The 25,880-nt window shown below is 38.8% G+C and overlaps 1 protein-coding gene and 1 pseudogene across 3 annotated transcripts; one reads left to right on the forward strand and one right to left on the reverse strand.

Annotated features, from left to right (window-relative positions):
* Positions 1–1,324: 1,324 nt before the first annotated feature.
* LOC147162052 (uncharacterized) lies at positions 1,325–12,160 on the forward strand. 2 transcript variants are annotated; one of them, XM_086096862.1, is made up of 3 exons: positions 1,325–1,743; positions 7,592–8,092; positions 10,095–12,160. In XM_086096862.1, exons 1-3 carry the CDS (start codon positions 1,617–1,619, stop codon positions 10,226–10,228), a joined length of 762 nt encoding a protein of 253 aa, XP_085952988.1. In that variant the 5' UTR covers positions 1,325–1,616; the 3' UTR covers positions 10,229–12,160. The 2 variants fall into 2 exon arrangements, with proteins under 2 accessions (XP_085952988.1, XP_085952987.1); XM_086096861.1 differs by lacking the exon at positions 10,095–12,160 and having other exon boundaries at positions 7,592–10,032.
* A 5,076-nt stretch (positions 12,161–17,236) lies between these two features.
* On the reverse strand, positions 17,237–25,444 carry LOC147162053 (uncharacterized; annotated as a pseudogene). The gene is made up of 3 exons (XR_015097261.1): positions 25,023–25,444; positions 23,186–23,476; positions 17,237–18,688 (listed from the first exon to the last, which is right to left on the reverse strand). The product of XR_015097261.1 is annotated as an uncharacterized LOC147162053 (transcript).
* Positions 25,445–25,880: the final 436 nt, after the last annotated feature.

Consider the following 25,880-nt stretch of genomic DNA (forward strand, 5'->3'; position numbering starts at 1 on the left):
TTGTTCATTTGGTATTGTTTGTTGACCAGACAAAACAATTAAGCAATATCACAGACAGGGAGTGATGTACTCGCCAACCTTTTTGAGCATTTGCTCTGTTATGGGAGGGAACAAAGCTACTTCTTGACTCCTGATTAATGTGAACAAAGGGCTATTGTTTGATTGTTCTTCTTCGAGCATGGTAGTAAAACTGAACTAAGATCTGAGGGTGAATCCCTCTGTCGTCATACGCAACCGACAGTGAGATTCACTCCGAGGACAAGGACACGTCCAGCAAGAAGAGAAAGAACTGCTCTTTGACGTAGTCACTGATCAAGAATAAGAGTTGGACCTAGATGTCTGCCACGCACCCTCCTGCGCTCTCTCAATGGCTCACATTATGTGTATGTAGACGTAGAGGCCACGTTGTTATGGTAACTTACCAGGAAAGTTTATTTTTTCTTAATTGCTCAACTGTCTACTTTGTTAGTGTGTTTTTACAACAAATGTTTCTCTTGGCTACTAAATAAATCACTTGACACGATGTTCGTAGAACTTAATTCAAAAAATATTTTTTTTTTGTTACGTAATAAAATAAAAATACAAACTTTGGTTTATGTGGTCTTCCTCCTGTCTTCTCTAATGCAAATACCAGAAAAAAATTGGCAATTTGCATTTCCTGCCTCTTCGGACTCCTCATCATCAAGCATCAATTTGTCGATGTTGTTGCTACCGTCTCAGCCTCACAAGCCAAACTCATTCTCCAACAAAAACTAAAGAGAATGTGAGCGAGCGTGCTGATGAAATTGCTTCTGTATCATTTCAAACAGGACCACGCTCACAGGACATTTGCGGCGATTAAGATGGGTGCACTTTTATTTTTAATGTAGTTAAAGTTTTTAAAATTTTCTCAACAAGGCAATACGCTATTTATGTTTGTTCAAATGTTTTTTTTAAAAATTATTATTATATATATATGTTGTCAACTATGTGCAGTAAATAAAATTCTGATTAGATAAGTAATTTTAATCAAGTAAAATACAGATAGTGTAAAAATCTAGTTATGTATTGTAGCAAACCTTGTGAGTGAGTCGTGGTTTGGGTAGTTTCCGACGGTCTGGACGGGCCATGAAGGCATTACAGACTGTTGAGTGAGTCTGGCGTAGTTCTAGCCTACTGTCTGTTATTTAACTGTTCATTAAAAAGAGCTATTAGCTCCACACTTTGCCTGATTATTTCGTCAACGTTACGCCTGCGGATGGCATATGCCAGAGCCATTTGTAAACTTGTACACTCCTGTACAGTAGGTGGCGGTAGGCACCACAAATGTAATGCTAGTAAATTGAAAGAGAAGTGACAAAGCGACACGTCGGTCCGCTTTTGAGTTGAATTCTTCCTCAATTAGCACTGAACGTTCTGAAGAATAGACATAGGACGTCCCTTACGTCTTTGGTGGACTAAAACAATATTTGTTAAATCTTCGTTCCGACTGAAACTCGTCTCGGTGCACGTTGGAGCTTCGCTGCCTGTCGTCGTAGCCTAGCTTAGCTTGTAGTTTAGCGTACTAGCCGCTAACAAATGAGACGCGTTTGTGAGTGACACATCTGCAGAGATCAAGTGAGCGCCGTGATTGTCGTATGAGAGTGTGTACAAGAATGACAGGAGAGTACGAGGAAGAACTTTGTGGAACAAAACAGAAGAACAAACAACGACAAGCACTGGACGCAGTTTGGAAGAAGACTCGAGTTGGGTTACACACAGCAGGTTTGTTCACTTACTCATGTATAGGACATACGTTCTAACGAAAACGCGTTCCCGTGTTTATTTACAGGCACCTTGTGTCGTTACATTTCATATAACACGATTAACACGTCAGTTCTGATCGTATTTCTTCATGGATTTGGGGGTGTAGGACTCATTTCAGAAAACTATCTGAAAATGTTGTGGCCAATACGATCAAAATTGCATGCCTTGTTTGGAAAAATGCAAAGAATATTTCCACCTTGTTTTGTTCTCCTAGTGTAGATGCTTGTAATTTGGGTTGGTAATGGCCATGATTTTTTTTCATTTAATTATTTAAAAGGGATAATGCACATCGATGAATACTGGTACAATACCTGCATAAATGTGTAATTTAGCATACAGCCAATTTACATTCGTGGTCCTTTGACTTTGAATTAACAAAACATAGACGAGTCAGACGACATACCAACAAGTAAGACACTTTCACAATCAACATTGTAAAGTGCCAAGTGATTTAAATCATAATATGGGGTCTCGTCTAGATTCAGTCTGGATAACAAGGGCTCTAGGCAAACTTTTTGCACTGGTTGAACCAGCACTAAAGTCAGGTGCACCAACATTTTCAACCACACCACATTCAATGCTGCAGCTTTACAGGTTTAAGTTTAATTTAAAAAAAAAAAAGAAAAAAAAAGCCTTCTATATTTTAGACTATGTTATACTGGTAAATGTTGATGAAAAATCTGTTGTTTTGCCACTAACGACTTTTTTTTAAAACTCCAGTTGCCTATCGATTATTCCATCGATTAATCGACTAACCCCCCACCCCCCAAATAAAAAAAAATCCCCCCCCCCTTTTTTTTTCAATTTTTGTTTCTAAGTCCACTAAGGTTGAACAAGAGTTGAATTTAGTGGATATAAATACTCCTTGTACCTCATCTTCTGCACACATATGCACATATTACACAAACACCAACAAAATTACCTTATGCTGAACTATTAACAATCGCAATTACCATTAACCCTGAATAAACTCAATTCACTTACTTATTGTACTTTTCCTGAAAATCACTTCATAGTCCAACATATGAAAAATTCAATTTGATCAAACTATTAATGCACTTAAACGGCGCTTTATCTTCATCATATGTTTACTAAGCCTGACGTATTCGCTTGTCTCGTTCAAACATATTGAGTTGTCGAAGCCTACAATGGCCATTGATGCAGCAACCTAACGGTACCGCACACGCGCACAGAAAGTTTTTTCAAATACAGTAAGTAATTTACTCTATGCTCCAGGATTCCACGCCGTCACCCTGATGTATTTCTTTGGTTTGATCCCATTCAAATCCATAAATGTCATAAAGTGACTTTGTTTATACCGCCAGCGTCCATGTTTTGTTTGCAAACTCCTTTGCATCTGTTGTTAAGTGCATTGTAGCCAACTGGGTCAATTTGGCTCTGTTTTTGCACATTTGGTGGCAATGCTGGATGGCCGAGCCTGCACGTAGGAGTGAAAGAAAAAAAACAATTCGGCGGACTCGCTCATCGGGAGGAGTTTTGCTTAACATAGTAGATACCGTCTTCCTGTTGCTTACGCACGTTGGGCCACCCGCCATCTTACGTGTGTCTGGCCGGCCCAAATAAATTTATTAGAGCTCTTTTATTTACATAGCGATTTTGACGCCGATTGTTTTGTTACAAACATAAGACATGTAGCGATGCAATTTTTCTCCCTTTTCAGTCTAAAGAGAACACAAACAAACCCTAATAAGCATCTTAGCAGTGGTGAATGATGGTTGGAGTCTCTCAGCAATAAGTGTCCATGCGGAAATACGAAATATTGTTTTCGGGCTTCTCGGCAACTTCCGGTTGCCGCAAATATGTAAAAAAAAAAAAAAAGAAGAAGATTAAAATAGCTTCGAGATAAAAAAATACATACTTTAAAAAATGCACAGAATTTTTTTTTATTAACATATCCGCAAATAAATAATAACATAAAATAATTAATAATTAGAAAATGAAAAATATATTATTAATGCATGATATCGGTGGCCGATAATTATTGGCAATTAAAGAAATCCCCAGATAATAATAGACATGCCACGTTGGCTCAAGATGTGCCCAACTCCTCAACCCCTCCCCTCTCCTTTGGTAGTGTCGCATATTTGTGACATCATAATGCATGCAACCTCGTGTTCACAGAAGTTGCATCATGGCGACATGGCAGTCGCCAGTGTGGGCTTTCTTTTCTGTGTCTCCCCAAAATGTTACCCTCGCAGTTTTTTGTTGCATTTTTAAAACAGGACTTTTTTTGTTGTTGGGCAAAATCAAAATGATTTACTGGTTGTCTTTGAAGCAGAAATATCAATACAATTCAGCTTCATGGTGTTTTACACCACTGTTTTTCAGCCTGTTTTCCATATCTCTCTTAGCCAACACACCTGACGATCGTTATCAGGCTTCATGCAGAGCTTGCTGATTAGCTAATCGTTTGAAACACCTGTGCTGGCTGTGGGAGACATGGAAAACAGGATGGATAGGGGTACTTGAGGGCCGCGGTTAAGAACCATTGCTTTACACATCAATGTATTTGTACGTTAGACTTATAGTAGGACTTGAAAGTATATTTGTATTCAAGTCCATTTTGCAAACAATTATCGGCTTACATATCGGTTAACGACATCGGTAAATGATTGGTTTATCGATATCGGTTGAAAATAGAATTATCGTGCATCCCTAAAATAAATAAGACTTTTTCACATGCAAATACATGATACTTAACACAAATGGTTAACTATACAAGTAATCAGAACTATATTTTGAGGTAGTAAACTACACAAAAAAGAAACAATCAGTAAACATGAACATCAAATGCTGCGGTTGCACTAGGCTACACCTTTTTTTAGATGCTCAAATTGAAAAAGTGCAAATATCTATTAATAAGACATACAAGGATTTAGAAAGTGCACTTTATTCTATGAATGACTGTCTAAGTTTGTCAAATCAGTGGTCTGAATTTTCTTTGCGGTTGGAAGATTTTTTTTTGCAATAAAGACAAGCGTGTCAATGTGAGTCTTGCCCTTCTTGGGTTGCCAATGAGCCCTGATGTTACTAAACTAGGGGGGTGGCGAAGTTCTTCGAGAGCATGTTTCTCTCCACTAACACAGTTGATTCATGATCAGGATCGTTATCAGGCTTCTGCAAAAGTTGCTGATGAGCAGATCATTAGATTTAGCTGCGCTGAAGGAGGGAGACATGGAAAACTGTCTGGATAGGGGCTCTCGAGAACCGAACTTGGCCACCCCTGTACTAAACACACGTTAAAGCAGCAATACACAGGTACATTAAGATAACCGTGAGCCCGCAGCTAATCGCTAATAACAAAACAACAGTCGCTGAGCATAAAGCTAACCGCGGCAGCCGGTCGCTTGTGGGCTCTCCCGGCTGCCGAGTAGGCTGCACTGCTATGGAGCCACAACACTGACAATAAGATTTGGTATTTGGAAAAAAAGCTGAATTGACATTGAAACAAGTATTGGCATTGTAAAATGTTGTATTGAAAAATGAAATACAGACATAAAAAAAACAAGATTTTCTTTAAGCATATTTTTTTTGTATGATGTCTTTTTCAATGCCAATCTTCAGATTTTTTTTTTTGCACTCTCTTTTTTTCCGAGTGTCACAGGTTTAACTTTTTCAACTTATTGGCAGTGTTTTAATGTGGGGGGCGGGGCTTTGAGCGTGAGAACGCCTTCCAGCTTTTCAGGAGCGGAAAGAGGAGAGCGCACCCTCTGTTGGCTAAAGGCAATACACATGGATACAAGTTTACCAGGAACTCCTAAACCGCCTGTAAGGTTATATGTGGTTATATATGTTACTTGTGGCGTTAAAACCACCATGTTTGAAATTACTTTATGCATCATGTCATGCTAATTTAGCTAATGTGCTAACTGGTTTACTACAGAAACATTAACACTTGACGCCACAAGGTGATATGTAGAAAAACACAGATTTACAGGCGGTTTAGGAGTTCCTGGTAAACGTGTATCCATGAGTATTGTCTTTAGGCAACAGAGGGCCGCTCTCCTCTCCTGAAAAACTGGAAGGCGTTCTTGCGCTTAAAGCCCCGCCCCCAACCACAACACTGCCCCCACATTAAAACACTGCCAATAAATTGAAAACCTGTGACACTCGGAAAAAAAGAGAGTGTAAAAAATCTGCAGATTGGCATTGAAAAATACATCATAATACAAAAAAAATATGCTTAAGGAAACACAACCTTTTACAATGCCAATACTTGTTTCAATGTCAATGCAGCTTTTTCCACAATGACAATTTTTCCCCCCAATACCGAATCTTATTTTCAGTGTTGTGGCTCCATACACTGCTAGTAAAGTGCGCGTGGCTGACTCCATGATACCATGTATCGATAGTATTGATACCATGACAAAGTACAGTAGTATCGTATCCAGATAGGACGTGCTAGTATCGCTACTTTTGACAACCCTACTTTCTAATGCCATGGACTTGGAGCATTTTTTTTCCCAGGGACCCAGAGCAAGGTAATTTTGAGAACAGTTATTGTGCAGATATCAAAAGTTAAAATTTAAACCCGGGACTCTATTGCGACGGTAATATGAAAAAATATATTAACACATATTTTATACTATATTAATAATAGTGGTGAGCCAAAAAATTGATTCAATGGGCCAGAATTAGTGAATACATGTCACATTTTCATTCTCTTTACCTGCCAGACGCGCCGGCTGTCCACGCGTCGATCGCTCCAACGGCAATCTCGAGGATGGTATTGATGTTCATTCAATATGTTCAACTACCCATGTGTATACCAGAAAGAACAACGTGCCTAGGTGTGTGCGTTCGTGCAAAAAGTAGGATTCCCCCCCGTCTCACGCTCTGACAGTTCAAAGGAAAAGAAGCACTTCCGCCAAGTGAACAGCTGATTTATCACCTGTGCTGACAAACCACACCCATTCTACGTGACAAACATCCCATTTACCAATCACCAATCAATTCACCAGAAAATACTTAATCTATATACATATCCAGTGTGTGCCACAAAGCTGGCACCTACACGCAAAACAAGCGCTGGCCCGGCCTGCGCTTGTTCTCCATGGTGAACATATTAGCTAAAAGCTAGTAGACTACACTCTTGTTCATCTCTTTTTTGAGTTGCCTCTAAACGTTGGTGGTGCAATGCTGCTCCCCGTCTGGGATTATCAGATTAACATATGGCTGGCTACTTGTAATGCAGCCGCGCTGCAGGGCAATGTATGGTATCAATTAAGTATCGCGATACCACTTCATTGATCGATATTTTGGATAGTGTGAACAAGTATTGCAATATATTGCCAAACAATATTTTGTACTAAAAATGCAGCCGCCCATGAACAAGGAAAACGACATTTAAGTAAATGTGAGAACATTTTGATGTTGGATTTAGTTTTTACATAAATACAATGTTCTAAATTCCTTAATTCTGTGACAGCAGCTTGGAAGTCCTCATGTTTCATATTGAAGGACATTTCAATTGTCTTAAATTCGCAGAGAGGATAAAGCATCAGGGTAACAGTGTTGGATCATATTTGACTTAAATTTGATTCCAAGCATGAAGTGGACAGGTTGTGATAGTAATAAACCAGACATGAATTTGATTGATTTGTGTCAATCCTTAATTGCCGTAGCCATGAAATGAAAATATCAAGGTCTAATTTTGACAATTGTTTTTCACTCCTCGCTCCTGGTCGCTCGGTTGCTCTCTCGTTTGTCACCTCAATGGGATCGAGGAGGTTACAAATCAAAAAAAGATTTGGCTAATGTGCGCTTGTCTTCTTGTGTCTTGCAGAGGTCAGCGTTGGGCTTAGTCTGTCTTCCTCAGATGCTCCATCGGAGTATCCTCAAATTACAGGGGAAATGGAGGAAGAGTTTCTTCACATTAAAGAGGAAGTGGAGGATAACATGCCCCTCCAAATCAAAGAGGAGGAAGAATTCCTGCACATTAAAGAGGAAGAGCAGGATGGTGATATTATCAAGGTCCGACTGATTGATGTCCCTTTGAAGACTGAAGATGAAGGTCCAAGTGAGGAGAGCAGAGCGGACCATCCAAGTTCAAGTCAACATACGACAGCAGAAGGTGGAGGATCACAAGCAGACAGACTCATAGCTCCACTGTCAGATAATGACAACACATCCTCATACTCTGATGATGATGATAATGACAGTGATGATGAACAGTCCGAAGGTGATATGACATGTCAGACTGACGACAAACGCTGGAAATGTTCTCAGTGTGGGAAAACATTTGGTAATGAGTGCCTTTTGCAAAGTCATATGAATAGCCACACTGGTGAGAAACCTTTTGCCTGCTCAGTCTGTGGTCAAACATTCTCTCGTAAACACTCTCTGACAACACACTCAAGAAAGCACACTGGAGAAAAACCTTTTGCCTGCTCAGTTTGTGGTCAAACATTCTCTCGTAGCCATGTTTTGACAGTCCACAAAAGAACGCACACTGGAGAGAAGCCTTTTGCCTGCTCAGTTTGTGGTCAAACATTCTCTGTTAATGGGAGTTTGCAGAGACACATGAGAACACATAATGGGGAGCAACCCTTTTCCTGCTCAGTTTGTGGTCAAGGATTCCCTGAAAAGGAACAATTAGGAATGCACAAAAGAACCCACACTGGCGAAAAATGTTTAACGTGCTCACTTTGTGGTCAAAGATTCACTCAGAGGGGAGCCTTAATATGTCACATAAGAACACACACTGGGGAGAAACCTTTTGTCTGTTCAGTTTGTGGCCAAAAATTCTCTCATAAGCGAAACCTAAGAAGCCATGTGAGAACCCACACTGGAGATAAACCCTTTGTCTGCTTAGTTTGTGGTCAAACGTTCTCTCGCAAACAAGCTATGACAACACACTCGAGAAAGCACACTGGAGAGAAACCGTTTGCCTGCTCGGTTTGTGGTCAAAGATTTTCCCGTAGACATGTTTTGATAGCGCACACAAGAACACACAGTGGAGAGAAACCTTTTGCCTGTTCAGTTTGTGGTCAAACATTCTCTAAAAAGGGATCCATTAATAGTCACATGAGAACACACACTGGTGAGAAACCTTTTGCTTGCTCAGTTTGTGGCCAAAGATTCTCTCTGAAAGGAAATTTAACAAGTCACACAAGAACACACACCGGTGAGAAACCTTTTGCCTGCTCAGTTTGTGGCAAAAGATTTTCTCAGAAGGCAACCTTAACGTGTCACACTAGAACACATACTGGAGATAAGCCTTACGCCTGCTCAGACTGTGGTCAAAGATTCTACCAGAAGGGTAACTATAAGAGACACAAGTGTGTTGGTGACAATAGTGATAAACAAAACGTCGAATGAAAATGTAGATATATGTCTGGTCATTGAATTGATAGCAACTGTTGTGGTTCTGGAAGACATTTCACATATCATCTTAGCAGGCTTCAGCAGTTCGTGTACAAAGGCTTGATAGGACAGCTCGAATCTCAGGCGAGAACTGTGTAGCCTGTGTGCATGTGAAGCATTAACATTTTCATATTCTATCTACTTTCTTGTATTTGATCTATCTTCTTGTATTCTGTGCACTCAAATTTTGTGAATTAGCTCTTGTGTTAAAACCTTTAAAATAATGTATCGTTTGCCCAACGTTTTATGTGCATATCAAGTAAGTACATGATTGATTGAAATAGACCGTGAAGAAACTTTGACTCTTTGCAATAAGACTGAAAAGTGTGTTATCATCTCTTCAAACAGTGAAAGTAACACTTCTCTCTATTGGTACTGTATGTATAACATAGAAACATTTAAGGTGGGGTCTTTAGTTTTGTCCGTTTGTGTTTGTAAACAACTAATTCAAAACTGACTCCTCCCATGGCTCAACCCCCACTCTTCTCGTCAACATTGCGCCTGCCTTCAGCGACACGCCCCCCACTCTGCTTGGCTGGAGGGGTAAACACAGACTTTCCGCCCACAAACGTCCCTCTTATGACAAAACACAACAAAATGGCAAAATACAGGCTGGGGTGGTGGTGCACGATGACAAAATTACCCCCACACATTAACAGAAGCCCAGAGGTGTTGATTGAGAAGGACTACATGTGTATACATCCAGTGTTTAAGAAGTGTTTATTTCTGAGTGAAAACTAAAGACCTCACCTTTAACAAATGGAATGCAAATGAATAAATGACTGAATATGGAACACAACTGTGATTCATCATACTCGCACTTTAATCTGGTACACAAATAATGATTCTTCAAATCTTGAAAATTGTTTATCTGTTACAGACAAGAAGATATCAGGCTTTTAACAGTTTTTTTTATTTTTTAGGGAGTTTGCAACCCGAGTGCCCAAGTGACGTCACACATTGGCCTGATGAAGATTCTGTAAAAAAAAAAAAAAAAAATACTACGAAACCAAGTGACAAACTTGCAGTGTTGAACACAACCAGAGGCGGCTTGTAAACAGCGTCCAGCAGTTGACGTTGTCACTCGTTCTCCTCTTGTGCTCCACAAAGTTCCTCTTCGTACTTGACTTTAGTTTTTGTGCACATTTTCACGCTCAACTTTGATTCTGTTGATTAAAAACAAACATGTCTCCTTTGTTAGCGGCTAGCAAGCTAAAATAACATAAGCTCATCGAAACAAGGCTGAGAAATTTCGACGAGCAACCGAGACAAGTTCTACCGGACACAAAATATAATAATTAGGTTTGACTTCAAGTACAGCTGGAAGCCCAGTGTCGAGGTTTGAGTACGTTCAGTTAAATTTTGTTGTGAAGCACGCGCCACGGAGGAGGCGGGAGTTTTCAGAGAGAGATTACCGTATTAACCTGAGTCCTTTCATATTGGTCTGGTCAGGTCTTGTGGATGATATTAAGATAAGTTTGTCTCTTGCCTAATTGTTATTTGAAAACAAATAAAATTAAAGAAGTTTCATTTAAAATAATTCTTCGTATTTACCTTACTAAAGCTTATATTGTAAAAAGGTTTAAGAAAAACATTGACATTGTATGCTGTAGCTTTTGCTGTGAGTGACTCTCCAGAGACTACGGTTCATTTATTTTGGCAATGCCAACGAGCGGAAATGTTCTGGTCTCGACTGTGTTCTTTTATAAGAACTTATAATGATAAATATTTTGTTTAATTTTGGAAGAATATTATTTTTGATTTTGGTGAAAGAAATGGAAAAGCAAAGCAAATGTGTTTTTGGTTAATTTATTATGTATTCTTTTTTGACTTTCACTAACTTTATATTTTGTCAATTAGATATTGTAAGAAAAAAATCGATGATGACTATTTCTGCTTGTGTTGAGTGTAATATATTTGTATAATTTTATTTGACATGTTTTTTTTAATGTTCATGTGTTGAAAGGTACTTGTTTGTTGTACCTGATTTTTTATTGTTAGTTGAAATTATTGAATAACGTTTTTTTTTTTTAAAGAGGCGGGACTTCCGACTTCTGGGTTCCGGCACTGTTTCCGGTTGCTGTTTGCGACGTGTGGGCTGCGTCCGGTTGCTTGCGCTTCTGCCCTTGTGTCTCTCGGTTGCGCGTTCCCGTCGATTGGTCATCCCAAGCAACGTTTCTCGGCATACGATCTTATACATTTACAGTATCGAAATTGGAGAAGATTTGAGACAGTACTTAGTAGAAACAGCATGATTTATGATGTTTAAGATTAGTTAAACATAAACAAGAGGAATTCAAACATTTTACAACTTACCTTAAATACATGTATAAATTATATGTTTAATGATGTTTACAGGAGGAAACTTATATATTTTTATTAAAGAATTATACCTGTAATTTAACAAAAGATGCCTCTGCCAAATCTAATAGTGAAGTCTACAGAACTGAGCAATTGTGTTAAACGGTGATTGTGGAGAACTCCTTTGTCTTTTATGAATTTTGAAATTATAATTTGTATGGAGTTCAGTATCTTATACATGCATTGGACTAGGTTTTTGATCATATAAAGTAGTTCGTGGAGACCTCTTTTTATTTATGAATTTGAGTCGGCCCAATTATTGGGTGGATCAGTTTCGCCTCGGCTCGGCAAGGCTGTTGAAATTACACATTGCCTGATCGCATGTCGAGCAATCCCAGCGCCTGCGGTGAAATGTTCATAAATAAATACTTCAGTCGTGAGGCGATAAATGTGTTCACATCATGTTTATTTTGTTTTCACTTTTTACCTGTGCAGATTCCCATTCAGCCGTCCACAGATACTTACACGATGGGTGGTCAACATGAGGTGAGATAAGTGAACACCAACACGTAGGTCAGTTCTTTGCAGTGACCACTTCGATGCAAAGTGCTTCGACCAAACTGGCCAAACAACACGTCTCAAGGAAGATGCAGTTCCCACAATTTTTCAGTTTCCGAAGCATTTGCAAAAAGTAGCATTACAGTCATCTAGTTCGTTGAGAACTGAATTTTGAAATCAAATTATCATCTGGATAAAGTTAGGGACCAAATCCAAAACAGGTCATTTTGCTTTAAATCAGAATAACTCAAGAATGGCTGAATAGATAGATGAAAATTGCAGGATATCTCTACCATACGGAAACAAAGAATTTATATTATATTCGGGTTGTGAGGTCAAAGGTCATTGAACAGGTTAAAGTGGCGATATGTTGTATTTGGCTACTATATAGGCGGAGAGCTGCTCCCTCCGAGTGATTCTCTAGTTATTATTATTACATCTATGTATACATGTATATTCCTGTATGGCAAAAATTATTTAAATAATGTAACAATATCCCCTCCCGTCACCCTTCTATTCTTTGCTCTAGATAACAAAACCCTCCAGAAAACCCACAAAGTTCCTTTAACTTTGCACAACCAACATTAGATGAGCCTGCTGAGAGGCAAACATAAGCACAGCCACCCAAGATACGCCAAGCGTAAGTAAGTGGTATCTAGGAAACGACTTGAAGAAGCTGAAAAAGGGTGTCTTCAAAGTGGCACATACCTGTTCACTTGTCATAGATATTGCACCCCTTATACTGGAAGAAAGCAATGACGAATAAAAGGAGATAGATGAAATACAAGAAAGTACCGCTAGATAGAATACAATAATCAGTGTTTCCTCTACATTCATCTAGGAGTGGTGGCTCGTCGTTCTTAAATCCACTCCTTCAAATATTTTTTTTTAAATAAATATTTTTTTAAATTATTATTGTTGTTGTTGAACACTAAAATGCATATAACTATCTTGCTCAGTATGAAAACTTACTTGCTCGTGCATATGTTACACGGACGAGAGTGATGCAACATATTTATTTATTTTTCTTCCGCTATAGGCCTGTCAAAGCACAATAATACAAGTTATACAGCGTTCACAGTGCGCAAACGATGTCTTGCGTCATCATCTACTAACTCGTTTTCTTCGATAGGCCATCATTCATAAACCGTTGATACACAAGGTTCTAAGCAACCTCTGCTGGCGAAAACCTAAATTGCACTTTGATATCAAGTCGACACAACTGTAGTTTTCAGTAGTTCAATTTTACCATAGTAGAACACATAAGCATGTGCCACCAGTAGCAGTACATCACCCTTGATTGCATTTTTAAAGAATTTTATTTAATCACACATCATTACAAGACAAGGTAAAAATACCACATCTAAAATCAAGCAAAGTGGTTCACACACAGAAACAGCTTTAACTGTCATTCAAAATCACACAGATGTCTCATAGTCCAGGATTTTACAAAAGTAATGGTGTGCCTCCTTAATTTTTTATTTTTTTTTCTCAAATGGGAGAGAATCTGCCCGACCACAGTGTTGCTGTCTATTAATTATATTTTTTTATGCACATAGCACACCTGGTCTTCCATAGTTCTACACAAACAACAGTTATAATAGTTTGACATAATCCTTTTTGTTAGTGAGGTATATTATTTTTCTATTAGGCCATACATAATAGTAGTTTATATTAATTTTGAGACCAATATTATTCATGGCTACCAAGACCTACTGAGCTCTATAACATTCTTTTAGTAATTGCCGTTGTGTTTCATCCTCTGAAAAAAATTAAATAAATCAAAAATCAAAAAAAAATCAAAGCATAACAAGACCATGACACCATTGACCTAGCGGGAAGCTTGCCTACCACAATCAACCACCTTGAGTCCTTCATCCCTCTGGAATGTTTGTATTGTTTTGATTTAACATGCAAACCACTTCAGTACATTGACCATCATCCAAAAACTTAACATTTATATCACCCCATGACATCATTTTTTTGTTTGGAAGAATCATTTTACATGTTAAACCATTCCAATCAATATTTAAATGTTCATATTGTGAAATGAAAACTAATGAATGTTTTTAACAAAATCGACCTTAAGTCTGGAGCCAAGTTCGACCCATCCCAGGCCTCCAAACTCCCATCCTTTAAACAAGAGATTGCATTTGAATGTATTTATTTGAATGGGACAATGCACATTTAATCAACATTTTACAATGTAAATGTGCCCAAGTTAGCTAAATTGAGCTAATTTTCATTGGCAGTTTCATGGGCGGATGTAAGAGCCAGCCTAAAATGAGTCATTAAAAGATCACAAATCAATTTCCAACAATATATAATAATATTACATGTGTACATTTTCTGTACAGTTGATAGTGCTAACTAATCAGACACTTTTAGTGTCGTTCCTCATACTAAATGTACACATATCTTATTCATTTGAACAATTGTTATATGGTCTAGAGCAGAGGTGTCAAACGTATAGCCCGTGGGCCGAATCATGGCCAATCATACCTCAGTTTGTTGACCAAACCCCGAAACAGGTGAGCCGTGATTGGTCGTCACCTATTTCCTCAGCACAGGTGATGTCATCTTCAGTCGACAGCAAGTGGGAAAATTATAAACGTCTTAAATATTCATGAAAAATAATAGTTATCACATTATTGTCGACAAGATATTATTTTCTTATTGTTGAAACAATAGTGACTACAATGACTACATTTCAATGCAGTCAATATTCAGGTTAAGGTCAGAATTCCAGCTTCTGAAACAATTGAGGTAATACGTTTACATGCGTGGTTTCCTCCTCGCTCCAGAAGTGTGGTTCTTTGCTGCGAGCGTCATGTTTGTTGACACCGGCTTGAATATTTGCGGTGGGTTACACGCCAGAAACACGGACTTATATAAACCAGAATAAGAACATATTCGGGTTATTGCGCGTGTTTACATGGCCTTACAAAAGGGTTATTGCCTGCATGTAAATGCAGTCATTGACCATCCATCCATTTACCACCGCTTATCCGGGGTCGGGTCGTGGGGGCAGCAGCTTCAGGAGGTAAGCCCAGACTTCCCTCTCCCCAGCCACTTCAACCAGCTCCTCCAGCGGGATCCCAAAGCGTTCCCAGGCCATCCGAGAGACATAGTCTCTCCAGCGTGTCCTGGATCATCCCCGGGGCCTCTCGCCGGTGGGACATGCCCCGGAACACCTCTCCAGGGAGACGTCCAGGAGGCATCCGAACCAGATGCCCGAGCCACCTCAACTGGCTCCTCTCCACACGGAGGAGTAGCGGCTCGACCCTGAGTCCCTCCCGGATGACCGAGCTTCTCACCCTATCTCTAAGGGAGAGCCCGGACACCCCGCGGCGGAAACTCATTTCTGACGCTTGTATCCGGGATCTTATTCAGTCAAGTATACATTTATAAAAGAGCTTTAATAGTAACTAACAGTTATACAAAGAAATTATTAATAATAAAAGTATAGAGAGAGGAGATAAAAGGTATACAATAAATTGCTTTTAGGTTGAAACAGTTAGACTCACTCAGGTACAAGGTAAAATATTCCAACCCAAAGTTAGAATCCCAAAAGAACGTAATACAAAATAAATCCTGATGGAAAGGGTTCACAAAACTCAGTCAATCCAAAAGTAAAGGCATAATAACTTTAAAGTGAAATAGTCCTTTTTAGGTGGATAGTCGAGTGATCAATTCGCCTACGTCTACAACATTCTAATTTTACTAAGACAGGTTTGGAAAGTTTTCCAGCTCTCCCTTTCAGGAATCAAGATTGGTCCTCCTATAGAGATTCGTTATAGGCTTCGATACTCGAATAGTCACGTGATGTTTGGATCCCTATTCTGTCTTTAGTCAAGTAATTGCAAGTAAATCCAATAGAACAAAAAATGGATTCCAATGCTCAGCATCCAACACTAAATGCAAAAAAGGCATCAATTGTCTTCTGTCAAAGCATCCTCACAACCTGCTGGTCTCTGTGTTTTGGAGAGGGAAAGAGCATCGAGCTCTCATAGCGTCGGCTTTTATAGTGTGTTCACAAGTTGTTGTTTTTTTTAATTCAACTTTTCCGTGACAAACTTGAGTGAGTACATCCACTTTGCTCAAAGGGACTTTTTATGAGTCATATAATTTCCTGCCAGTTTGTTGGCACCTTTGTGTCAGCTTCCTTTGCTGTTAAGTGCTATTGTTCCTCATTTGTCATCTATTTATTAGTCATCCACCCTTCGACTTATTCACTTAAAAGTTTTACATCGTTTGCCCCTTTTGTAATACAATAAAGCATTGTCCAATACATCATTTATAAATGCATGTCATTACGTTCATCTCACAAGTAATGGTAGATCCTATCACTTACAATCCTAACACATGAAACTTCCTGTGAGAATAAGTTCATGGGCTCTCAATTTATCTAAACAAACCTACTCTTGAGTACATTACATGGAGCTAAGCATAATGGTGTAAGCAAGCAAATGTGAAGCTGACATGACTATGTGGGGCTGTGTAAACCCAGGCTAATGTAAGGCATCTGTTTTTTTATCTAATTTAACCTACAACTTTATCTATTAACACAAGACTAACAATAACGTGGGGCTTGCTTAACCTAAACATTATATAAAACTGTGTCAATCTAATTATGCCAATCTACATCAAGTGTGGCGAGCTCTCGTGGTTAAATTTGGAATCGTCCCTTTACTTGGACCCATAACACAATATACATTAAACAATTACATCACTTCATTCAACAAGAACATGGAGTATCTGTTACTTGCATCATAATCCATTCATCATTGTGACACGTTGCAACTTGACATCTCCCTGTGGCACACCTGTCCTTACGCCACTCGACACTTTCCTCAATGTTGCTCCTGCCACCATGCCACTTGACAATGTAAATGCTAAAATTAGATCATGCTTCCTTGATCACTGCTACCCTCAACAGCACACTTGTGAGTTTTTGCTTTATCCAGACGTGAGAATCTTTCACCACAAAATGAGCAGGTAAATGGTTTCTCACCAGTGTGGCTTCTTTTGTGTCTTAATAAGTTTGCATTCTTGGCGAAACATTGTCCACAATCTAAGCAAGCAAACGGTTTCTCACCAGTGTGGGTTCTCATGTGCGTTTTTAAGTATCCACTCTGAGCAAATTTTTGCCCACAAAGTGAGCAGGCAAAAGGTTTCTCACTGGTGTGAGTTCTTGTGTGTTTTCTTAAGTCTGAATTGTTAGTGAATTTTTTACCACAAACTAAACAGGCAAAAGGTTTCACACCAGTGTGGGTTCTCACGTCTAGTTTTAAGTGCTCTGTCAGAGTGAATTTTTGCCCACAAACTGAGCCGGCAAAAGGTTTCTCATCTGTGTGGGTTCTTGTGTGCATTTCTAAGCTTGCATTCTGAGCAAATTTTTGCCCACAAACTGAGCAAGTAAAAGGTTTCTCACCGGTGTGGATTCTTGTGTGTTTTTTTAAGTAACTACTCTGAGCAAATTTTTGCCCACAAAGTGAGCAGGCAAAAGGTTTCTCACTGGTGTGAGTTCTTGTGTGTTTTCTTAAGTCTGAATTGTTAGTGAATTTGTGACCACAAACCGAGCAAGCAAAAGGTTTTTCACCAGTGTGGGTTCTTGTGTGCATTTTTAAATTTTCATTGCTCGCAAATTTTTGACCACAAACCAAGCAGGCAAAAGGTTTCTCACCAGTGTGGGTTCTTGTGTGTTTTTTTAAGTTTCCATTGTGTATGAATTGTTTACCACAAACTGAGCAGGCAAAAGGTTTCTCACCAGTGTGAGTTCTTGTATGTTTTTTTAAGTCTGAATTGGTAGTGAATTTGTGACCACAAATGGAGCAGGCATAAGGTTTCTCACCAGTGTGGGTTCTTTTGTGCATTTTTAAGTTTTCACTGTGAGTGAATTTGTGACCACAAACTGAGCAGGCAAAAGGTTTCTCACCAGTGTGGGTTCTTGTGTGTTTTTTTAAGTCTGAATTGTTAGTGAATTTGTGACCGCAAACTGAGCAGGCGAAAGGTTTTTCACCAGTGTGGGTTCTTGTGTGTATTTTTAAGTTTTCATTGCGAGTGAATTTTAGACCACAAACCGAGCATGCAAAATGTTTCTCACCAGTGTGGGTTTTTGTGTGCATTTTTAAGCTTTCATTGCGAGTGAATTTTTTACCACAAACTGAGCAGGCATAGGGTTTCTCTCCAGTGTGGACAATCATATGTCTTTTCAATTTAGACTTGTAGTAAAATGTTTTTCCACATTGAGAACATTTCCAACGTTTGATGTCAGTGTGACATGTCATATCACCTTCAGACTGCTCATCGTCATCAGTATGAGACGTGTCGTCACCATCTGACATTGGAGCTAACCAGCTGTCTGCAGAGTGCTCGCCAACAATTTCTGTTGTCATGTGTTGACTTGAGCTGCAGCTTGGAGGCTCCGCCCTTTTGTTTTCTTCATAATGACCTTCTTCAGTCTTCAAATGGACACCACTCAAGGGAAACTCTGTAAAATCCTCCTCCTCTTTCACGCATGGTGGCAGGTTCTCTTTTTTTATGTTGTGAGGCTGCAGCTGCTCCTCTTCTTCAACTTGAAGAGGCTCCAAGTCCTCTTTAACGCCAGGGAACTCTGGCTCCTGCGGCTTGGAACGAAGATATTTTTCACCAATTTCTGTGGGACACAAGACGTATGTGGTTTAGTAAAGTCAGTCTATTGTGTATTTTATATTTAAGATTATCATATGAACCACATGAGCGAAAGAATAGCAGAGGTGGTAAATGCTAATGTCTGTATTTTGTTACAGAAATCACTGGCCTGTAACACTTCCGGATATAAAAAAATTATATATTTTTTAAATCTAGCATTTTGAAAACCTTATCATCCTTTCCATACTTCCAGGTCAAATTTGACAATAATACCCAAAATGTTTTCGCAATTTACTCAGGTCTCTTCAAAACAGAGGTCCAGGCGAACAGATATTACTTTTCAACATCGTTTTGCCTTGAGATCATAGCAAACACATCAAAGAGGTTTTCACAATCTCATTGGCTTTTCAATATGTCAATCACTACGAAGCTTGGCTGTGGCTGGCTCAAGCATCGCATGAGGGACCTTTTATGTACATGCTGCTCATTGGCTTTTGTAACCAGTAACAGACAAAAGCCTTTGTGTAGTAGATCAAGTGAGGTGGTCATTCACCCTGTCAAGCCTCCAGTTTGTTATTCTACATTGCCGGAGGGGGCTACCTGTGCGCGATAACTGAAACGACCAGCAATAATGGCTGTATATTGTGCTTAATTTGCAGTTTGCAGCAACAAATAACATGGCTTTATGATGTTGCAGTGTGCTTACGCATGATGCTTGTGTTTCATAAAGAAATGTCTGGCAACCAGCATATCAATGTTTTGAGAATTTCATTGGCTTTTCAATAAGTCTATCACCAAGGAACTTTTTACGCACATGTTGTTCATTAGCTTTTGTGTGTCTTGTGACTGACAAAACATCTGTGTATTGGATGGAGTGAGGTGTCAATCAGAAGCCAAGTCTCCAGCATTTGTTTGGGAGCTTTGCAAAGCCAAACCGTGCGCGCTACCTAGAACGACGACCCAGAATGGCTGGATAATGGATATTGTGCATTTTCCAGCAACAAATAACATGGCTTTATGGATGTAAGGCTATTTAACCATGATTGCTTATAGACGTTTGTGAGTAACACAAATGCACATTTAGGTCGATGCGCGGTCGCAACGTGGCCTACACCGCGCTAGCACTTAGCTGTTAGCATGGCATGTTAGCTTGGCATGTATATATATATATGTATTAGGGGTGTGAATTGCCTAGTACCTGGCAATTCGATTCGTATCACAATTCATAGGTCACGATTCAATACCGATTAATCCCGATGCGAATCTATAAATTGATTATTGCGAATTTTTTTTTAACTCACATTTAGAAAATACTAATCAGTGAACTTGCATGTAAAATTAGTTTGAAAATGTATTTATTTATCTGAAATTTAGGCTTATAACTGAGCCACTGCATTTAGCAAACAGGTTGCTGTTTCATGTTTGAACAGCACTTAAATAAAATATTAAGGCTTAATGTTCCATTAATATAACATTCTTCCATGCTTAATGTGTGAATCCTAACCCTAAGTAAGATGTTTTGTTAAATATTGAAAATCGATTCGGCCGCATATCGACTTGATTTGAGAATTGCGTGCTGTAATATCGCGATATATTGCCGAAGCGATTTTTTTCTAACACCCCTAATATATATATACAACCAGTTCAGGGTGTACTCTGCCCACTGCCCGAAGTCAGCTGGGATATGCTCCAGCGCCCCTTGTGAGGACAAGCGGTTAAGAAAATGGATGGATATATATATATATATATATAAAAAACCCTCAGTGATACTTTTTCTTGTCTTGTAGATTATGCCCTCTGGTGTGTTGCATTGCGAAGATAAAGGCATCTTTAAAACAAAAACTATCATTAAAAAAAAAAAAATTCTCTTGTGTCTCTGACCAGGACCTTGACTGATTATGTGGGCGTGGTTCCAAGGTCCTTGTGACTGTCTGCGATCTTTGGAACACGACAGAAAAATAAATGTATCAACAGGATTTATTGCCATGTTGACAAAGAGAATGAAGATTATGCAATTTTGTGATTGTGATTAAAAATGGTTGTGTTTTAAATAATCTCTAAAGTTGCCTTAAACGTATGAAAATTTACACATTGTTCCATAAACATATTACACAACTATTACTAATGTACAAACACTTAATAGTTGCTAAGTCTAGAGAAAGTGAGACAGAAGAACAGAACAGGGATGATTTTTTGGGAGAATGGGAGGACAATGCTATTGTCCCGCATCGGCCTGATGGTGCTCAGTCTGTGATAGTGGATGCTGAGGGGCTGCATGCCCGTACAGCTATTATGGAGTTTTAAAACACATCAGTGTAAATAAATTAATGTTTGTTTGCATGACCTGTTTTAAAAAAATAAACAAAATTAAAATGAAAACATTGAGCATTGCAAGTTTTTATTTGTGTGAAATAACAGAACAACGAAAACAGTGACTTGAAAACAAAACCATTTATTACTGTATTTGGCTCATTGTGGCCACAAATCTGTTTAAGACAGCCAGAAAGCCCATTTGGAACTCTCTGTCCTGCCTTCTGGTTTGTTTAATCAGCTCCCGATCCAGCTGTTGATCCATCCTCCTTGCGCTCCTGGCGTCTGATCTCGAGGTCCTCCTTGCGCAAGCTGCATTTCTTCTAAGAACATCACCCTTGTGGTTATTTTCATCAAATTGGTGCAGGTATTCGAAAAATAGGTGGTGTTGGTCCCGTTTCCGCTTACCTATAGGCATATAAATGTACAATGAGTGACATTAAAAAAAAAAAAAAAGTGTGTCCTTCAAATTACGTGAATTTGGGTTGAACGTCTAATTGAATTTCAACCAATTGCAATATTATAGAAACTAGGGCTGGGTATCGATACTAATGTCCTAAATCAATTTGACTTTGATTCACAAAAGTTAAATTCCAAGTTGATTGCAGTATTTTTTTTATTCAATTCAATAGATTTATATACATATCCATGGACCATCAATTCTTAAATGCCAAGGATGTGATTAAAAACTCCACAATCAATAAATTCCAAATAAAATTATGCAGAGGCAGTATCTGCTGAAATGATTTTAGTTTATTTTTGTTCATGACGGTAGCGTGGCTATAATCATCAGCAAGGATAAGATTATCATATTTGTAATTCAATAATTGTAAATATTCTAAATTGTCTTAAGTCGGGTCTTTTGTGAAGGTAAGAAAATAAAAATTTCTGTGAACACTAAATTTTAAGAAAACACCAATATAGAAAAATGTATGCATACAAAGAACATTTAGGCATTTAAATTTTGTCACTGAAAGTAGTTTTTTTTTTCCGACATTACATACCTACAATACTTTTCGTTTAATAAGTTCATTGATTTAGGAGGGATTTCACAACAGTGCAGAGGCTCAGCATTGCCGTTGATGCGTTACTTTGCCAAGCTAACATGCCATGCTAACAGCTAAGTGAGCTAACATGCCATGCTAACAGCTAAGTGCTAGCGCGGTGTGGGCCACGTTGCGACTGCGCATCGACCTAAATGTGCATTTGTGTTACTCACAAATGTCTATAAGCAATCACGGTTAAATAGCCGACTTACAACAGGCCACTATATCCTCCGCAAAATAACGCCAGCAAGAAAGTGTTATACAAACAAAACAATACATCAAGAAAGTGCTTCAATAGGAAACGAATAAATTAACAAATGCATAACTACAAAGTGTTTATGAGGCTATTGTGTATTACCTTGGTCTGTGGTCTGTTAGTGAGTCTGTTGGTGATGAATCCTCGCATACTGCCATCGACTCCTCGCACATCGCTTCCAGCATGGCGATTGAAGAATCTTTTGTCCCGCCAGTGGTACACCCCATCCGGTGCCCGAGAATGGCGTTGAGTCTTTCACACCACTTATTAATTTTCCCGTCATTTCCAATGCGACTATTGTGGTCTGTAAGTTCTGCTTGAGCTTCTTCAGTTTTTCCCTGACTTGTTTTTGTGTGTGACTTATATTTAGCTCGGCTAGCTTTGCTGTTATTAATTGGTATACCTTATTATTTCTTGTGGCAGTTTCAAAGTGGCTGTGGGTCTCCTCGTCCCCGTAAATACTCAGGAGAGCCTGTACTTCCTCATCCGTCCACCTATCGATTTTTTAAAAAACCTTCCATTCTTGCAATGTTTTAACAAAGACGTCAGTGATTCCCACACCATGTTAATACTTGGGTGGGCCACCCAAGTAAATTGGCCACCACCCAAGTAGATTTCAAGAAAATGTAATTAAAAAATATATATATTTTTAAAAGTGTCACGAGCAGATATACCGCATATAACATTAGTTTGCCGTCACTCACTAGCAGGACTGACAACAATCATGTCTTTTCAATTTATACTTAAGTTTTTTCACGCTTAGCACAATACGAACGTTTGCGGTCAGTGTGAGATGTTATATCACCTTCAGACTGTTCATCATCGTCAGTGTGAGGAGAGTGTGACATGTCGTTACCATCTGACATTGGAGCTAACAAGCTGTCTGCTTGTGATCCTCCAGAGTGCTCACCATCAATTTCTGTTGTCATGGGTTGACTTGAGCTGCTTCTTGGTGACTCCGCCCCTTTGTTCTCTTCATATTGACCTTCATTTTCAGTCTTCAGATGGACACCAGTCACTGGCAATTCTGTGAATTCCTCCTCCCTTTTAATGCATGGTGGCAGATTCTCCTCTTTTTTTATGTTGGGAGACTGCGACAGCTCCTCCTCTTTAACTTGAAGAGGCTCCAAGTCCTCCTTCCCTTTAACGCCAGGCAATTCCAGCTCCTGCTGCTGAGGGCGAAGATATTTGTCACTGATATCTGCAGGACACAAGACACACATGGTTTGGCAAAGTCAGTCTGTTGTGACTTTGATGTTGTGAGTTTCATATTTAAGATTATCAGATGGACCACATGAGCGAAAGAATAGTAGAGGAGGTAAATGTTACAGATCGTCCGTATTTTGCTACAGACATCACTGAACGTTAACTTGTTATGCCTGTAACAGCAACTTAATTTTTAAATTCTTTATTTTACTCTCTTCCAAGTGTAAATATTACTCTAAAACGGAGTCGATTTGGTCCCATTTTAAATTGACTCAAATTTAATCTACATAATTTACTGTGCATTTATCCCGTCACATTGAATGCTTTAATATTGAACACATTTAAGCCTCTTGAATTTTCATTCTTCATTTTTAAAACTAAGCATTACAAGTCTGGGGACTTAGTGGGCTAACTTGGGACCTCAGGGATTGTATTTTGCTATGTCGTGGAAATGTGTGTTGGCAATTGGCATGAAAAAATAATATTTGGATATTTGTATTGTTAACTTTTGAGGAAAGGAGAATGCTTGAAAATTCAGCTTTAAATATGACTTAAAAGGACAGCGATAAATTAAATTAGAAAGTAAAATAAGAATATACTAATATAACAATTAAAAACAAATACTAGACGAGACCCAATATTTTAATTACTTGTTTAATTTGAATATTGATCAACACTCTTGCCGTTAATCACGTGAGAACTAAGGCTGCGTTCACACTGCAGCTTAATTTCGATTTTTTTTCACAAATTAAGTGTTCCAGGATACACCAGGATATGTGAAAAGTATTTTACCTTTTACCACTCAACACCAACACATTATCGTCATTACTAATCTGCTTATTTGCTCCTCAATCATGTTGCTACTTACACCAACACATTATCGTCATTACTAATCTGCTTATTTGCTCCTCAATCATGTTGCTACTTACTAATGAGGGAAACTTACTAAACTGTGTGGTGTGTGTTTCTGCACAGATTCAAGTAGCCTCATGGAGTAAGTCATGGACATAAGATTGTTTTTCAGCAAACAAAAGCTAATTTTTTAAGTATTTGTATTAAAGACAAGATGTAAAAAGGCAAACTAGTGCAATAAGTCAATTTGTTCTGTTAATATGTTTTATGATATTTCTGCACTTCACCCATACACAGACTTGTATCATACAGGCATTATTAATATTATTTGGAGATTGAAGCGCATTTTCTTTAATGTTATGTATGTTTTTTATAACATAGTACATAGTCTTCTTCTTGACAACAGCCTACAATGCTTCGTAGGTAATGACGATAAGAGCCTATCTTCGGTGGCAAAACTAAATAAAAACTTTGTGAGAAGACACAGAATGGGTGAAGCGAGGCAGTCAGGTCGGCCGTCCTTGCCGATGATGGGTCTCTTATTTATTATTCAGGGAGTTTGCAACTCAAGTGCCCACCTCTGTCAATAATATTAAACACGACAACACACAGTGGCCCGATGAAGATTGCATTAAAATAAATATAGGAATATATATTGTTGAAAAGTATTAACGAAACAAGTGACCAACCTGCTGTGTTAAACACAACTCGAGGCTGCTTGCATTCAGCGCCCAGCAGTTGACGTCGCTCGTTCTCCTCTTGTGCTCCACAAAGTTCCTCTTCGTACTTGACTTTAGTTGTTGCGCACATTTTTACGCTTAACTTTGATCTAGGCTGACTTGCAGGGTGAACGTGTCGAAAACAAACGCGTCTTCTTTGTTAGCGGCTAGCATGCTAAAATAAACTAAGCTAAAATGAGCTCAGTTCATCTAAGCAATGCCGAGAAGTTTCGACGAGCAACCGACACAATTTTAACCGGACACGAAATGTAATAATTATGTCTGACTTCAATAGAGTAGAGACGGACGCCCAGTGTCGAGATTTGAGTAAATTCAGTACGAATTATTCAGTGGAGAACGCTAAACAAAGAAATAACAAGATGGAGGGGCAACGTACAATCTACGGCAAGTCCACTTGGACAATCTTTGCGTCAACAAAAACCGAACCAACATAATACAGCGTGTCAAATTTTAGCAAAGCGTGAAAATTGATCAAATAAATAAAGAGAACAAATTATTTACTTGTATAACATCAGTTTGTAGCTTCCTAGAAACTGTTCAACCTGCGCACTAAGACGAATGGTAGCATGTTTTCATACAATTTTGTGGTAAACTTGAAGTGTAGTCTATCCACAGTACGTATTGCTAAAATGTTTTATTCGGGTATTACTAAAACATTTTATTCGGAATGGAAATTTTGCCATGACCGGCAACTCGCCACTTCACGCAGTTTTGCCATGACTCGCGCTAGAACTACAAGTGAAAATTGTTGACCACTTTGTTGTGGTATAAAGGTGAAGCCAGGGGATCATCCTAAGTGTGTGTGGT

This window comes from Leptonotus elevatus, chromosome 15 (genome assembly GCF_054856555.1).
Source record: "Leptonotus elevatus isolate MCC_2025b chromosome 15, RoL_Lele_1.0, whole genome shotgun sequence".
NCBI classification, from domain to species: domain Eukaryota; kingdom Metazoa; phylum Chordata; class Actinopteri; order Syngnathiformes; family Syngnathidae; genus Leptonotus; species Leptonotus elevatus.

Excerpts from the sequence above, each read along its gene's own strand:
- LOC147162052 (XM_086096861.1), top strand. The coding sequence starts at position 1,617 with ATGAGAGTGTGTACAAGAATGACAGGAGAGTACGAGGAAGAACTTTGT. Across the intron at positions 1,744-7,591 it reads AGTTGGGTTACACACAGCAG|AGGTCAGCGTTGGGCTTAGT; the intron begins GTTTGTTCACTT and ends TGTGTCTTGCAG.